The following is a 17,145-nucleotide window of genomic DNA, read 5'->3' on the forward strand; positions in this document are numbered from 1 at the left end:
GGATCGACCCAGTGACCCTGTGATCCGGAAAGCTTTCCGGTTCGCTTCCCGGGTCAGGTTTAAAAACATTGAATTTTTCATTATACTTTCTTATCGGATTGAGGTAATAAAATCTGTTTTATTTTATTATTTAAGAATTGCACAGATACGACCCTGGAAGGATTTTCAAAGCAACCCTTAGAAACTATTTTGTTCGATAAAGTGGACCCTTTCTTTGTTTTATTACACTACAGACCCAACCCTAATTCGTTTCATTCTCTCGTTTCTTCCCCACAATTCTCATCTTCTCGCTCTCCTAACCCTAATTCCTGAGCCTCGAGATCCCTTTTTGATATTTTGGTAAAAGCTATTCTCTCACTCACCTCTAGTTTCGTAACAGAGCTATGTTTTCTTCTTTCGATTTGCTATTTCCAATTTCTTCCTCGTTTGTTTTCTAGGCAGTTGAACATAATTTTAGGGTTTTTTTTTTTTGTGTGTTTATAAATTGTTGTCTTGATTATTGAATTTTGTGGGATTCAACTGTTATCCTTGTGTTCTTCTTTTTTTCCATCAAATTTTCATCCTTTGTGGTGCAGACCCAATTTGCTGGTTGCTGATTCCTATTCAAAGACTGAAATTTTGAACCCTTTAGGCGTATACTTTGTCAAAGACTTAACTTTAACCCTTTAGGTTTATACTTTGTGATGCAGACCCAATTTGGTGGTTTCTGATTCCTATTGAAAGACTGAAACATTGACCCTTTATGTTTATAGTTTGTGATGCTGATTCCTTAGTCAAAGACTAGAACTTTGAACCCTTTAGTAAAATGTTTCTTAGTGTTTAAAATATGTAGCATTCTTTGTTCTTTGCTCTACTAGGAAGGGAGATTTTTGATGAGTTTTTAGATGAAGAAAGAGCAAAATATGCAGGTCAAACAGTATATTAGTTTGGATTAATTCAGAGTGTGCTAATCTGGTGTCATATTTGGCTTTTGCTGTGATTTGCTATTCTACTGTGTGCTCTTTACTCGTTATCAAGTCTCAGTTGGTTCAAATTGATTTTGAGTTCTTAAGCATAGATGCACATCTTGTTTATATTTTAAGATTTGCACGCTTGACATTTACTGATTTACTACAATGAACATTTTGTCCTAGACTGAATTTTCTACCGCTTACACAGTTCAGTATAGCCAATAGGACTTATGACGATACAGATTACTTGTGTATCTGATGTAACCTTTCTCTTCCTTTTTGAGTTCCTCAGGCTTCTTTTGTGGGTATGGGCAAAGGTAAGCTTATATTGATTTGTCAGTCTGGTGGCAAATTTGTGACAGATGATGATGGGACAATGACATATACCGGGGGAGAGGCAGAAGCGATAGATATTAATCATGAAACTACGTTTGATGATTTTAAGCTAAAACTGGCAAAGCTCTTGAACTTAGAATATAATTCTTTGTCCCTCAAGTATTTTCTCCCGGGAAACAGAAGAACTCTCATCACCATGAAACAAGAGAAGGACATGAAAAGAATGTATGATTTCCATCTGAGCTCAGTCACAGCAGAAGTTTTTATTACAGGACAAGAAGGTTTCCAGTCTGAAGCAGTTGTGTCACCTGTTAGCAGGTATGTCCTCTTATGTAATCATGTTTCACCCGAATCTATATCTATTTTGCAGCTTTCTCTTTTAATTTAATCTAATCTGATAGAGAATGTAGTAGGCACCTAATGATGCATCAATTTTGCAACATTTTAGGGATAACCTTTGCTATGTGATAATGTAAATTTTAATGATTGCCAGTTTGCTCACGTCTCTGAAATGCTTGAAAGTTTTTTGACAGCATAACAATTCTATTCAACTGTTTTTTGTTTTTTTAGACATTCGTAAACTACAAAACTGATGTATACCAGTAAGAAGAGAAGATCTTCTGTGTTATTGTATTTTGATATCTACAAAACACCAAAATGTCTCATTAAAAACATTCTCCGATAGATAATTTAGGTGCTCTGTTATAAAGGTAGTCATTCATCAATATTTTTGCTAATCTAGGTTTTTGTCTTATCACTTCTGATCCAAAATGGATGATCTGCATAAGATCTTAAATGTATATCGTTCTGCTGGTCTTTTGATCATGGTTTCATAATCTATTTCTGTTTTTAATTGCAGGTCCTATAATATAGGAGTCGAAACAGAGACGACACCGGTGGCATATGGGAATGTAGCAAATGTACCTATCCAAGTTGTCACAGGAATTTCTGAAGAAAACAACCTCGCTGATGTTAATTTTAGATCCAGAAAGGTCTGCCCCAGAATTACCTCTGAATCTAGTGGCCTTGTGGAGATTCCTGTAACATTATCCACTAATCCAGTGGTACCAGCTAAATCAACTTCAAAAAAATTCAAGAAAGGGAAGACGAGTCTTGTTTCCAGTATCTCCAAACTGACTCCCAAAAGTTTGCAACAATCATTCATAGGTAGTAATCCTGGTACCAAAAGCTCCCCTCCGATGTCGCTAAATGTTGTTTGTGGTGTGACCACCAGTTCCCCTGTATGTGTTAGTAAACGAAGACGTGTGATGGAAGAACCCAGCATTTTGGTTCAGGATGAGAATGTCACGGATACAAGGAGACGATCCTTAAGAAATAGGGGAGAAATTCGAAAGCCTGTAATAGAAACTGATGATGATGATGATGATGATGAATTTGTCTTTAGTGACGAAGATGATGATGCTGACGATGTTGATGATAACGATATTGATGATGACGATATTGATGATGACAAGGAATATGTGCAGGATATTGAGACCTATTACCCTGAAACTGAGGATCTTGAGACAAATTATTCTATTGCTGATGCTAACGATGGTTCTGTAGAAAGCTTGGTAGCCTCATGGAAACGTTGTATTACCGGTGTGGGTCAAGGATTTGAGAGTGTCGTTGAATTTCGTGATGCTCTGCAGAAATATGCAGTTGCTTGTCGTTTTGGGTACAGGTTAAGGAAGAATGAATCAAATCGTGCATGTGGTGTTTGTTTAGTTGGAGGTTGTCCTTGGAAGATTTATGCATCATGGGTCCCATCTGAAAGTGTGTTTAGGATTAAAAAATTTAATAGAAGACATACATGTGGGGGAGAATCTTGGAAATCTGCTCATCCCAAAAAGAACTGGGTAGTGAGTATCATCAAGGAGAGGTTGCAGGAGAACCCAAATCAGAAGACTAAGAACATTGCTGACTCGATTTTTCAAGATTTTGGTATTGAACTCAGTTATTGCACTATAAGACGAGGCATTGATGAAGCCAAAGGTGGACTTCATACATCATTCAAAGAGGCATATAAGCATTTACCTCATTTTGTGAATAAGGTAGTTGAGGCAAACCCTGGAAGTATGGTTGATCTGGTGGTTGGTGAGGACAGAAGATTTCAGCGGCTTTTTCTGTCTTTCCAGTCTTGTATACATGGCTTTCAAACTGGTTGCCGTCCGCTTCTTTTCCTCGATGCCATTCCTTTTAAGTCAAGGTATCATGAGATTTTGTTAACGGCTTCTGCCTTGGATGGAGATGATGGCGTGCTTCCAGTGGCATTAGCCCTTGTAGATGTGGAAACTGATGAAACGTGGCGCTGGTTTCTGGAACAGTTGAAGGTAGCTATGCCCAGTTTACGAGCTCTTACTTTTGTCTCTGACCGAGAGAAAGGGCTAGTGAGTTCTGTGTTGGAAATTTTTGAGAATGCCCAACATGGTTATTCCATACATTACTTGATGGAGGATTTTATGAGAAGCCTGAGAGGTCCGTTTCTTGGAGATGGGAAGCCATCCTTGTCGTACAATTTACTAGCTGCAGCACGTGCTGATCGTCTTGATGGGTTCAAGGTTTACACCGAGCAAATAAAACGAGTGTCTCCTAGAGCTTATGATTGGGTGATGCAGATTGAATCAAAGCACTGGGCCAGTGCATTATTTGAAGGTGAACCATACAGTCATATTACGTCAGATGTGGGAGAAATATACTCGAAATGGATTGAAGAAATTCAGGAAACTTCCATCGTCCAGAAGCTTGTGATGTTTGTTAATAAAATTGTGGAGTTGGTGAATGGTAGCCAAGAGAAGTCAAAACCGTGGTTCAGCCAACTAGTGCCATCTAAGGAGGAAAGTCTAGTGGAAGAATGCAAGAAAGCAAGCACGCTAAAAGTTTTCTTTTGTTCAGACACGCTTTTCGAGGTTCATGATGGGTCTGTTCAGCTTGTAGACATTAGTAACCAAACCTGCAGCTGTTTCGCGTGGAAGCCCACAGGCCTCCCTTGCCAGCATGCGATTGCTGTCCTAAACACAAAAGGAAGAAATCTATATGACTATTGTTCAAGTTTCTTTACAGTTGAGAGTTACCGTTTAACGTATTCACAAGCTCTAGGAGCAGTTGCGATTGACGTAGCTTTGGTGGAGACTGAAGGCAGCAGCAAAGAAGAGGATGAAGAAGTACTTCCCCCTCTGTTTTCCCGAGTTCAGGGAGTGGAGAAGAGAATCAAAGACCGGAAAAGAGGACGATCCGTGTGCTGTACAAAGTGTGGAGGAGTAGGACATAACAAGGCTACTTGCAAGGAGGATTGATCATCGACGGCCTGCTTCTGCTCACTACATTTGTACAGAGGTTTGCAATGTTCTTCATAGATTTTGTTGGAACTGCAAGAACTTTAAATTAATAAACTGAGAAAGTGTTCTACTTTGTGGTTAAGTATTGATTTGGATACAATACCATTTCTGGTCTTCTAACAGTTAGCTGTTTGACTTACAGAATCATCTGCAGTGATGCTTTACAATGTAATTTGGTGTGCCTCATCCATAAACTGTGATATTACATGATCGTGTATATAACTCTTGACGCGTAATCTTCAAATAACTAATTCTGGTAGTCCAAAATGCTTTCATCCCGCAAGCCCAACTTCAACTATGACGTCAAGCGTGTACTTGTGTGGGAAGAATATCCTTCTTAGAAAGCTCTATGCCTCTCTCCCTAGTTTATCTACCGAAAGTCTTTTATATGAAAGCAACTTAACTGAATTCCTAGAACTCACCATATCATTTCATAAATTTACCAAGTCGTGTACTTATATAGTTATATATAAGAAGACGTACGCACAGCCCATGGTCCCCATCCCACAAATCAAACAGTTTAATCGTAGGCACACCCCATAATCTACATACGATTAAACAAACCCAAACCAGACAAGAGTTGATATTGGCTTGGAGAAACAACTTCGTGCTTGTCGTTGACCATAAAGACACTTCCTAAATTGACCCGCTTTAGTTGGATCAAATAATGGGCATGTTCGTTTTGTCGACGGAGGCGGCAGCGGCAGCAGCAGCGGCAAACGCAACTTTTTTAATCGCCGCAACTAATCGACGTTCAAAATCAGAACCAGCGTTCGGCGCAGCGTTTTGCCGTAGGTACCTATGGCAACCAAACGAAGGACGAAACTTGCGGCTGCCGCAGCCGCAGGTACCTGCGGCGACGAAACGAACAGGCCCAATGTTTAAAACCCCGGAGAGAGTTTCTCATGTATGTTTCTTTGGACAAACCTCCCTGTAAAAACACATCGTGGTCGTCCATTTAGTGGACTTCTCAACTCTTTGCTGCAGTTTCACACAATAAAACATGTATTGTAGACATTTCTTCCATTGGACGAAGTTTTCTTGAAGATATACTCTCTTCCAAGTAACTAATCTAGCTTTATAATGTTTAAGGGATCTGTCAACGTTATTCTCCAAGTAACATATTACATACAACTAACTATACAAGTCAATCATAACGTGTGTACTACATACACACTAGCATATAACAAGAGAAAAAATCATGACACATACTATATACACACTAGCACACATACTCCGTTGTGTCTAGCATACACACTAGCATACTCAAGTAACAGTTGTGCCTTCGGTAGTCTTGCCCTATAGGAGTCACCAGGTCTACTCAAGCTTTTTTTGTTAGGCTTTCTCCGGCGACGTTGATCGTTCGTCGAGATGTGTTGCTTTTGCCGTCTCTGTTTTCCAGATCCACCAGACCTCCGCAAAGTATGTGACGCATCCGTATTAATGGAATTGAGTTGCTCCGAATTGGTTTCCCTCAGATCTGGTGGTCGTCATACGATGAACCAACATATTTCTTATCAAACACAGGAACAGAGTGCTTGCTCCGACGTCTGCCTCTCCATCCAACCGTTCACGAAACTTTTTTTGGATTCAAATCTGAACCTTGCGGTGCTCATGCCTCTTTCCTTCCGTCGGCCTCTTCCGGCGAGATTCTTGCTCTCATTCCGCTGGTTGTTTCTTTTGCCGGCGAGATCTAGTTCGAAGGCACATAGTCCAAAGCAACGACCTATGCACATACTCTGTTTGAATTCTACTGTAATCCTTCTCGGAATCCTGCTTAAAGCCCCGAAGATATCTCCTTTCCATACTCCGTTGTTGCTGACACGACGAGAACTTGTCAACCTCCGACCCCCGACCCATCTTATAAACAAACCCTCCGCCGGATCTAAAATATTCTGGTGCGTTTCCCAAAGATCCTTACCAACGTATACCGTCGTCAAACTCTCCCTTGTACCTTCCGCCACCACCGAATCTGTGGCTTTCCCCAAGACCCGACTCCGGCCATCTAGATCTGTTTCCACAACCTGCAACATCGGCAACCTTAGGTCACAGGCGTTCAATGATGATACGCGTGAAGCTCTCCACCGTCAACCTCCTTTCTTTCCTTCTTTCCGGCGAGGCATCTTACCGTCGTCGAGAACTCCCTTTGGTATGGCCAACCATCCCCTTTGTCCAACATTTAATTTGGTTGATACGTCGATTCCACAAGCCGCCCAAAGCGCCCCCTCCCAACTGCGGGTGAGATTGAGTCCACAAATCCGAAATGCTTTGCCGGCAAGCTTTCTTGTTTCCCCAGTTAAACGCTATTTCCTCTTTGTCGGCGGAGTAAGGGAAGAAACCCTAATGTTGGTGGGCCAGGTGCTGTTTTTCAGGCGTTTGGGCCATATATCTTGTTCTCTGTTAGTGGGCCTAACGAGCCCAAAAAAATTTCTTAAAAATATGGGCCAGATTTTTCTTTCCTGGTTGTTGGACCAGTGTGTAATTCTGGTGGTATTGACCATTTTAAATGAGTTTTATATTGACCATAAAGGTCTTGTAGCCACAATTTCCTCCATCAAAGAATGTGATATCTTCTCATCTTCCTCCTGTTCGGAGAGATCACTTAATTTGCAATCTTCCACTTTGAAGAGTATCACACTAACTTGCTATAATTTTATTATTATTATGATTCCGGCTTTATTGTTTAATACATCCCTTAATTCACTTGAGAGGTATAGATGGGTAAGCCGAGACCTTCTAGTCATTATCAATGACATTCCTGAAACGACCGCCCCTTTTTTTTTTAATAATAAATACAACATATAATTAAGCATCCCATACTACTTAATTAAACCACCCAAACCACAATTCCTCATTAACCCAATAACAACCAATATGCACAGCGGAAACATACCAATAATACAGAAACGATACATCATCAATACAATAACATTCCTATCCAATCTATCCAGCAACCTAATATAACTCTAACCAAGGTTCCAACATAAATAATATAACCAACATCACACAAACGAGACCCTAGATCATCCTCCTCCTCATCGCCATGATTCCACGCTACACAATTTGCCTTTACCTGCACCACAAACACAAATTGAGATGCATGAGTATTAGATAAACACTCAGTGAGGCAATCCTCCCATCTACTGGGCTATACACACAAGCAATAAGATCTCTACATGCCACAAACAACAATCAATAAAACAAACCAGGTAATATACATAGCATGCAACATCCATCGTAACTGAAACAAGGGGTGTCGACCGACACCAGAGGGTGTCGATCGACACTGAATATCTGGTGTCGACCGACACCAAACTGGTGTCGACCGACACCCCGCCCGACACTCCCGAAAACCCTAGTTTGCATCGACCGACACCTCCACATGGCATCGTTCGACACTCGCTAAAGTCCCGAGCCGTCCTCGCGTTGGTGTCGACCGACACCCCAACTGGCGTCGACCGACACCGATGTCGAGCATCGATTTCCCTCGATCAGAAACTCCGAATCTCGCCTCCAATCTTCTCCAATCCGCTCCTTGCACTCCCAGAAGCCAAACCCAGCCCAGACAGCAACGAAATACCATAGGGAACTCAAAGAAACAACCACATAAGCACCAAATCACATAGAATCTAGAGATCTTAGCTTAGATAAGCCATGGTCATGCACTCACCTCTTTCAAGAAGATTCTGACCAACAAGGACGAATTCCCTCACTCCTAGCAAGCTTCTAACACCTTCCCAGCCTTAGATCTCCCAAGAACAGCAAGAAATCTTTCAATCTCTTCCCAAAAGCTCAAGAACACTTTTCTCTCTTTCTTTTCTCTAAAAGCGGCCAAATACCCCAAAACACGACCCTAGGTCGTGTCCCCTCTTTTAAAACTCGATTTAGGGATTCCCTAAACCAACCACGCAAACCGGACAATTAAAATTGAACCGACCAAACCGACCACCATTGGTGTCGATCGATGCCTCACTAGGAGGTGTCGATCGACACCCTTACCAAAATACCAAAATTTGGTTTGCGGGTGTTACAATTCTCCCCCTCTAACAGAAGATTCGTCCTCGAAGCTGAACACACCGCCACTCATCCGCAAACTCACCAAATCACCATCGCAACGGTTCGTATCATCCACCCATTTGGTCTACCGCAACAAGGACACCACTGATCCAAACCACTCTGAACCCACTGGTCTTCACCACTCTGGTCCCCCCCGACCAGCATACACCTGACCCTCCCGGTCAACTTATAGAAAACCCCGAGACTGAACCCCCATCAATCCCGAGATCCGCTTCCGATCTCAACCGTAACCCTGAGATTGAACCCCCATCAGTCTCATAAATCCACATCCGGTTACCATGCTTATCTCCACGTCCTTGACACTTTGCCACCAACTCATCTGCTCTTAGGTCGCAACCTTCAAGCCATACCGATCACACTCTCAGACCCCCCGTCTTTGAGCCATACCGTCTCACCCTCGGGTCGTCACCCTTAAGATCACGGTACCAGGAGAACCCCCATCTCCTCAGGAGAACCCCCATCTCCTCTGCCACCCTCAGGACCACAGTCCCTCGAGCTATCGGTATCTAGGGAACCCCCCGTCCCCTCAGGAGAACCCCCATCTCCTCATGAGTTGTTCAGGACCCCCCGTCCCTCTAGCAACCGGTCATAACGTCTATAAGCATTTTCCAATCTGGACCACCCCGTGATCCGCGTAGAACATCTCAATGTTCTACCAACCCCATATCCTCTCTGAAAATATCACCACTGCCATGGCCACCCCCAGGCCTCGACTCCTCGGTGTTTACAAACACCCTTCCCACTAATATACAAGTTCTAACTATTCATAGAACTTTCTGTTTTTTAGAAACTTTCTATTTATGGCAACTTTCCATTTACAGAATTCCCGAGCGATTTTCTTTTCCACAAGACCCACAAATTCCAAAAACCAAATAACTGCATTTTATTAAAAACCTCAAGTGCAATAAACGTTTACAACTCCAAACGAAAATACGTAGCTGAAATAATAAATAATAAAAAAAAAATCAGAAGCCAAACTAATCTCCGAGTTGAGCACCCGGTCCTCCCTTCGGTTGTGCCGCACCCCCCATCATCTGTCTCAACTTAGGACAGAAAGGCCTGATGTGCCCCTCCTCTCCACAATGGTAACACGATCGACGATATTCTTGTGAATCACCTTTCTTGGGACAGTCTGCCAACCTGTGGTTCTTGCTCCCACATCCGAAGCACCCTCGCCCACCTTGCTGCATACCTGACGTGTCTTCCCGCTTCCTCTTATGCCTTTGCTCCGACTTGTTACCCTTGTTTGGATTGTTCTGCTCCGAAGTCTCCTCTGTCTGAACCGCTGGACTGACCACCACTGACTGTGCCCGGATATCCTCCTCAATCTCTGCTGCAGTCTCAACCAGCTCTGCACGCGTAGCATAACTCCTCCCTCGACAGTGAACTCTCAACTCATCACGTAGAGCTCTCATAAACCTCCTAACCTGAGCCTCCTCAGGCTCCATAGCTCGACCCCCATAACACAGAAGTCGACTGAACTCCAAGTCCAGCTCCCGCACTGACCGTGTCCCCTGAGACAACTGAAGGAACTGCACCTCCAACCGATCCAATGCCTCTCTCGGAAAATACTTGCGGTTGAACTCCAAAACGAAGTCAGCCCAAGTCATCTCCCGCTGCACTCTCCTAGCAGCCACAGATCTCCACCACAACTCAGCATCTCCAGTCAAAAAGTAGACCCCTATGTCCACCCAGAACTCCTCAGGACATCTCAAGGTATGGAAGTTGCGTTCCACCCTCGTCCTCCACGCATCCGCAGCAGTAGGATCCACACCTCCCGGAAACTGCTCGGTACGTAACTTACCCATCTCTGACAACATGCTGAGATAACGAGCATGAACTCCCACATCCGCAGCCACTGGCTGCCGCTCCTCCGCCACCACTGGTGGCACTACCTGAGCCTGAGCCGGGCCCAAACCTGGTACCCGCTCCAACAACTGTGTCAACAAGCCCGCCACGTCCACACCTCCAACAGGAGCCCCACCTGCTGGGATTCCCACACCCGGAACCCTAGCACCACCGGCCACTCGAGCACCGACACCGCCCGCACCGACCCCCTCAGCGCCTACGGTCCTATCAGTACCACCACCGGCCACACTCATGGATCCCTCCTGGAAATCCTGCGACTCGCCGACACCCTCAGCTGTCACACTCTGCTCAACAGACTCACTCACTGCTTGGACTCTGCCCCTACCACGACCACGACCGCGACCCCCACCACGTCCGCGTCCACGACCAGCAACAGCTCCACCCTTAACCATCTGCACTACCCAGAACAGAAAGCTAAGTACACAAATCAAAACCGCACACAAACACACATCTTACCGTGGAATCTCATTGAAGGCTCGAAGAGGATGATACTAGGACTCCATACCACATGCAAATTGACTAACTACTCATAATCAATTCCATCACACAACATCATGCATCAAGCAAAAAGAAAATAATTCACCCAATTAAATTCCTAACCGCTCTAACCATCCACCTAACCATCCTAGAACCGTAAAGGCTCTGATACCAAAATGAAACGACCGCCCCTTTTTTTTTAATAATAAATACAACATATAATTAAGCATCCCATACTACTTAATTAAACAACCCAAACCACAATTCCTCATTAACCCAATAACAACCAATATGCACAGCGGAAACATACCAATAATACAGAAACGATACATCATCAATACAATAACATTCCTATCCAATCTATCCAGCAACCTAACATAACTCTAACCAAGGTTCCAACATAAATAATATAACCAACATCACACAAACGAGACCCTAGATCATCCTCCTCCTCATCGCCATGATTCCACGCTACACAATTTGCCTTTACCTGCACCACAAACACAAATTGAGATGCATGAGTATTTGATAAACACTCAGTGAGGCAATCCTCCCATCTACTGGGCTATACACACAAGCAATAAGATCTCTACATGCCACAAACAACAATCAATAAAACAAACCAGGTAATATACATAGCATGCAACATCCATCGTAACTGAAACAAGGGGTGTCGACCGACACCAGAGGGTGTCGATCGACACTGAATATCTGGTGTCGACCGACACCAAACTGGTGTCGACCGACACCCCGCCCGACACTCCCGAAAACCCTAGTTTGCATCGACCGACACCTCCACATGGCATCGTTCGACACTCGCTAAAGTCCCGAGCCGTCCTCGCGTTGGTGTCGACCGACACCCCAACTGGCGTCGACCGACACCGATGCCGAGCAGCGATTTCCCTCGATCAGAAACTCCGAATCTCGCCTCCAATCTTCTCCAATCCGCTCCTTGCACTCCCAGAAGCCAAACCCAGCCCAGACAGCAACGAAATACCATAGGGAACTCAAAGAAACAACCACATAAGCACCAAATCACATAGAATCTAGAGATCTTAGCTTAGATAAGCCATGGTCATGCACTCACCTCTTTCAAGAAGATTCTGACCAACAAGGACGAATTCCCTCACTCCTAGCAAGCTTCTAACACCTTCCCAGCCTTAGATCTCCCAAGAACAGCAAGAAATCTTTCAATCTCTTCCCAAAAGCTCAAGAACACTTTTCTCTCTTTCTTTTCTCTAAAAGCGGCCAAATACCCCAAAACACGACCCTAGGTCGTGTCCCCTCTTTTAAAACTCGATTTAGGGATTCCCTAAACCAACCACGCAAACCGGACAATTAAAATTGAACCGACCAAACCGACCACCATTGGTGTCGATCGATGCCTCACTAGGAGGTGTCGATCGATGCCTCACTAGGAGGTGTCGATCGACACCCTTACCAAAATACCAAAATTTGGTTTGCGGGTGTTACAATTCCGGTCTTAAGTAACCGAGAAAATTTGATGTTGGTAGAATTGTTGTCTGCTTGCTATTGGACTCTATCGACGTTGATGAGTGTGGTTTTTGCTAATGTTGCATTTAAGATCTCTCGATGGCTGTTAAAGGTAGGCATATGGTTTGCTAAGGATTTTGTTTCTTCTCCTCTCCGATTGTGTCTTTTGGAAGGTCTAGTAATGGCAATTAAAGCTTTATGCAATACACACCTTCTCCAAGTGTCCTGTCAGGTTCTTGGTTTTCAAGACTCTTGTCTTGTCCAACGTGTGACCACCCTTTCTAGGGAGCTTTGGTGCACGTACGGAATCCAAACACCACGATCATTCTTTTGCAACGTATGCGGCAACGGTTATCACAGTGGCTGATTATGTGGCAGTGGTCAGTCATCCTACACCATGAGTGGCCTCACTTTGTTGGGCACCTCTTTATCTTTGGGACTTGTTGTCCCCTTTGTTTATCTTGTCACTTTTATGGTGTCAAGACAAGCCTTAAAGCTTGGATGTTGTACGTCTTAACATTATTGTTTGTAGTTTATTTTGTCCTCCTCTGTAAGTTTATTGGTGTATTTGGCTTCTTTTCAAGGAATCTTGTAAACCCTTAATCTAATATAATGGAGTGTTTGGTAGAAAAAAAAAAATCATAGTATCCCTAAGAAGTTGAAGTAGTCTTTTCATAATTCCATATTAATTTCAGTTGCCACCATCTTGCAGGGGTTTGAAGCTTGATAATGCAAACCATGTAGAAGATTTCCTTAACACAGTTATACGGAATACATTATTCACTAATCTAAAATCCCAGACGTAGACGGAAGGAATATATAATTCCAATTCCTTCATACTCCAAATGGCATAAAACTTAGCGGGAAAGAAAAGTAACAACATATTATAAGCTTCCCTTATTTAATAACAAGTAATCAAGATTTGGTGAATGAATCTTCACACTTCAAACCAAAGCATGAGGCAATTTAGTGAATCAATTGGCAATCCTGTCAGCCACAATACTCTTGATATAGTGCTTCTTAAGCTTTCTCCGTCGAATATTATTTCCCCTGCGTATTATTTTCAGTTAGCTCTGCATCTACACAGTTACTAAGATTACTAAAGTGAGAATAAGAAAACTTACCAGTACTGGTTGTGTAACACAAATTCATCCGTTGCTACTTTCTTCCCATCATCATTGCGGTTCCAGTGGTATATGGCGTGTGTTCGGTTCTTTATCTCCAGGGTAGAGTGTCCGTAGCTAGCTTCTCGAAATGCAGAATAATCCGGCTGTGGTTCCCTAAACCTGAAACAAAAAGGCCACACTGTTCTCATTATCCAATAATATAAATACTACACATAACCATAAACCATGCATAGGAGAGCCATTATTATCATTATGATCAGTTCTGAAGATGTTCAGCGGCTCAACTTTTACAAATATAAAAGTATGACTGAATGTAGCCAACTGGAGTTATTGAGATTTAGTTAGACGGCAGTTTACTGAGGTCTGGGTTTATAAGGATTTCTTGGCAGATTTAGTTCGACTGTGGTTGGGCATTTGGTGGAGAGAGTCTGTCAATTAATCTAGGCTTTCTAGTTTTGAAGAATTGGAATAAGAATAGCAGTTTCCTAGCTTCGTTCTTATCACACTCCAAAGCTCACTCATATTAAATTTGTTCATGTCACTCACCTTGCCGCCAGACCTTCTTGATTTCCTCCATCTCCAACTGTGATATAAACTGGAGCCGATTTATCTGGAACTGGGAAACGATCTCCGCTTGACACGTTATACCGCACATTCGATATTCGGTACTGAGATGAAAGACAAAACAAATGATTTTACTAAACACACTGAAGCACAAAATCTATGAGGAGGTAAAAAGCAAGTACCGATCTCTCGTAGGCATGAACATGCCCAGCAAAGATTACATCAACTTTGTGTTCGACAAACCACTTCTCAAAGGCTGCTCGCATGCTTTCACCCTCCATGTAGTGTGCTTCATTAGTGTTGTAAAGTGGGACATGCATCAGAACAATTAGCCAAGGAGTTTTCTCCCTGTCAACTCTTTTAAGCTCTTCACTAAGCCAGTGCCATTGCGGGGTATACTTCACTGCACAACAATCAGAAAAAGTCATGCTTAACTACTCATTGATGTAAAAAAGATTTATTTTCTAAGCAACAGTTACAAGCAGGGATGTACTTGAGTAATTGAGATATTACCAAATGGTGAATAGCTGGAGAGGACAATGATGTGAGCTGATGCACGCCTAACAGCGTACCAGAGAGGATTGCTACTTTTTGAGGCTAAGTAAGGCGTAGTGTAACGCTGAAGGTAGTTCTTGAAAGGTGTCACTTCCCCCTGTCAATGTGTTACATGGTTAAGAACTATCAGGAGGAACAAAAACAGAAGTCAAGCGCAACAATCTGAATAGTGAGAAGGTACGACTAATAGCTATAACAAAAATTTCATGTTCCTATATGTTTAATCATATGAAATTCATGTAACCAATTCTTTAATCTCTTTTAAGCTTCAGTGTACTTTTATTAAGCACCTGTAACAATTGATCTATGTCAGAGAAACTGTTAAAAGTGGAAGAAATGTAGCATTGGAACCACCATGGGACTCGAATTTAAGGATAACCTATATGTCACTTGGGTAGGTAGTAAGACAGTGCATGATGCCTCAGGTCAGATATAATACCATGTATGGCATGTAATCAACTTCATGATTTCCTGCAGACCAGAGCCACGGTTGATAAGCGGTACTACGCTCCACAAAACGACCCCAGCTGTCCCATCTCACACCAACGTCGTTATACTGATATCTGTCAGCATAAGAAAGATCTCCAAGAAATAAGACAGCTTGAGCTCCACTCTGCATATAGTGTTCCAGTGTAGATAACGAGTTGAATGTTTGGCCCATATCGCCTACAATTCGTAAGTTAAACTGAGTCTGGTTAGTACAGAGCCAGAGAAACAAGTCAAGTAACTCTCGCTGAAACAATAAATCAAGTTATCTCTGCAAAGAATCTCAAAGAACAAAGTCTTGTAACAAGCACAGGTGCATTTAGATCATACAACCAGAGAGAAGATAAAGTAAATCTTTGCACAAAAGAAAAAGACATGACATACCTATAATACCAAACTTGTAGGAAGCATCTGGATGTACATGTGGTGGTGTAACAAACCAAAACTCCCTAGAAGATTCACCACTTTCGATCTTGTAATAGTATTTTGTATCATACTGACAACCAACATATACATAGATTAGCATCTTCCCAACAAATAACAGGTCCAAAGACAAAAACATTGCAGTAGACAAAAAAAAACATTATATAGAATCATCATGTACACACTTTGCCACACAAAATGAATATTTGATATCATTTCCACAATAAGCAAAACCTTCTTGTATTGTTACCTCAAGGACAGGGACAAGGAAGTAATGTAATCTAACCACCAAATAAATACTAATTAAGATCACATAACTTTCTAAGGGAAAAAACATTGATATGAATTCCACTTTCTAAATGCATACTAATGTACAGTACAACAGACAAACAACCATTACACAGTTCCATAGCCACCCAGTAAGTCATCTTGGAATAGTTTTTTACCTCAAGGCCATATACAAGGCAGTGATGAACAAACCCAGATTTGTATTTGTAAAACGTGTAGTTTGAGTATGTCCCTTCAGCAGTAAACTCATATTTCCCTTGAACCGTACCGTAATGTACTTTACCCGAACCAGGCTCATCAGGTGTCACCCATGAGACGATAACAGCTTTACCATCATAATCACCTTGAGTTATATGCACTTGTTGTGGAGCATTATACCCTTTTGGTACTTTGAAAACATGATGGTCAAGTGGGATATCAACGGCGGGCCATTCGGATCGGATGAAACTACTTGTGATTCCAGCATCTCCTCCGTGAAACAAGACTGAGCTCAACAACACAGAGAGTATCAGCAAACGATTCATCATCACAATGAATCTCCCAAATCTCGACTCAGTTTAACCTGTCGTAGACAAAAAGGATTTGGATTTCTAAGTTACAATCGCAAATCTAATGCAAAAGCTGAAACCATAATAGTTTTGACAGATTTAGAATCAAACAAATCTATGAATCAATCTGAGAAGATCGTTGAATGAGTAATAATAATACCTGGAAGTTGGACAAGACATTTGGGTATTGATGATAACCTCCTCAGATATATGATTGGGAACTATTGGAGAAGGTGACACATACGTGGAGCTTTCTTATTGGCTGAAACTAATGGATTGGGTTTTAAGCATAAAAGCGCATAACGTAACGTTTTTAACCAAGTTTTAATTTAAGGGAAAAATGCCAAAAATAACCTCCAAGTTATTTTAATTTGAAAGTTTAATACTCAATTGTTTTAGATTAAAATGAAAATATACCAAATAATAAAAACGTGTCATTTAAAACCTAAAACAATTAATGTTGTTATTTTCATACTCACAATTTTTCAACAACATCAAAATTTTAATTTTATCTCGGTTATTTAATTAATTATTAATTTTTAATTTAAAAATTTTGGTTTTCTGTTAACCATATCAAACCGGGAATTAATCCCGGTTATCTAATTCTTTCTCT

The 17,145-nt window shown here is 42.1% G+C and overlaps 2 protein-coding genes across 3 annotated transcripts; one reads left to right on the forward strand and one right to left on the reverse strand.

Moving 5' to 3' along the window:
- Nucleotides 1-92: 92 nt before the first annotated feature.
- On the forward strand, nucleotides 93-4,883 carry LOC104732488 (uncharacterized). 2 transcript variants are annotated; one of them, XM_010452034.3, is made up of 3 exons: nucleotides 93-339; nucleotides 1,243-1,604; nucleotides 2,146-4,883. In XM_010452034.3, the coding sequence occupies exons 2-3, from the start codon at nucleotides 1,258-1,260 to the stop codon at nucleotides 4,580-4,582; spliced, it is 2,784 nt and encodes a 927-aa protein (XP_010450336.1). In that variant the 5' UTR covers nucleotides 93-339; nucleotides 1,243-1,257; the 3' UTR covers nucleotides 4,583-4,883. The 2 variants fall into 2 exon arrangements, with proteins under 2 accessions (XP_010450336.1, XP_019089724.1); XM_019234179.2 differs by lacking the exon at nucleotides 93-339 and having other exon boundaries at nucleotides 1,123-1,604.
- An 8,385-nt stretch (nucleotides 4,884-13,268) lies between these two features.
- On the reverse strand, nucleotides 13,269-16,833 carry LOC104732489 (bifunctional purple acid phosphatase 26). The gene is made up of 9 exons (XM_010452036.3): nucleotides 16,693-16,833; nucleotides 16,143-16,546; nucleotides 15,658-15,769; nucleotides 15,227-15,453; nucleotides 14,746-14,884; nucleotides 14,415-14,635; nucleotides 14,215-14,336; nucleotides 13,666-13,827; nucleotides 13,269-13,591 (listed from the first exon to the last, which is right to left on the reverse strand). Exons 2-9 carry the CDS (start codon nucleotides 16,509-16,511, stop codon nucleotides 13,516-13,518), a joined length of 1,428 nt encoding a protein of 475 aa, XP_010450338.1. The 5' UTR covers nucleotides 16,512-16,546; nucleotides 16,693-16,833; the 3' UTR covers nucleotides 13,269-13,515.
- Nucleotides 16,834-17,145: the final 312 nt, after the last annotated feature.

The sequence above is a fragment of the Camelina sativa genome, chromosome 12, assembly GCF_030686135.1.
Source record: "Camelina sativa cultivar CO46 ecotype springtype chromosome 12, ASM3068613v1".
NCBI lineage: Eukaryota > Viridiplantae > Streptophyta > Magnoliopsida > Brassicales > Brassicaceae > Camelina > Camelina sativa.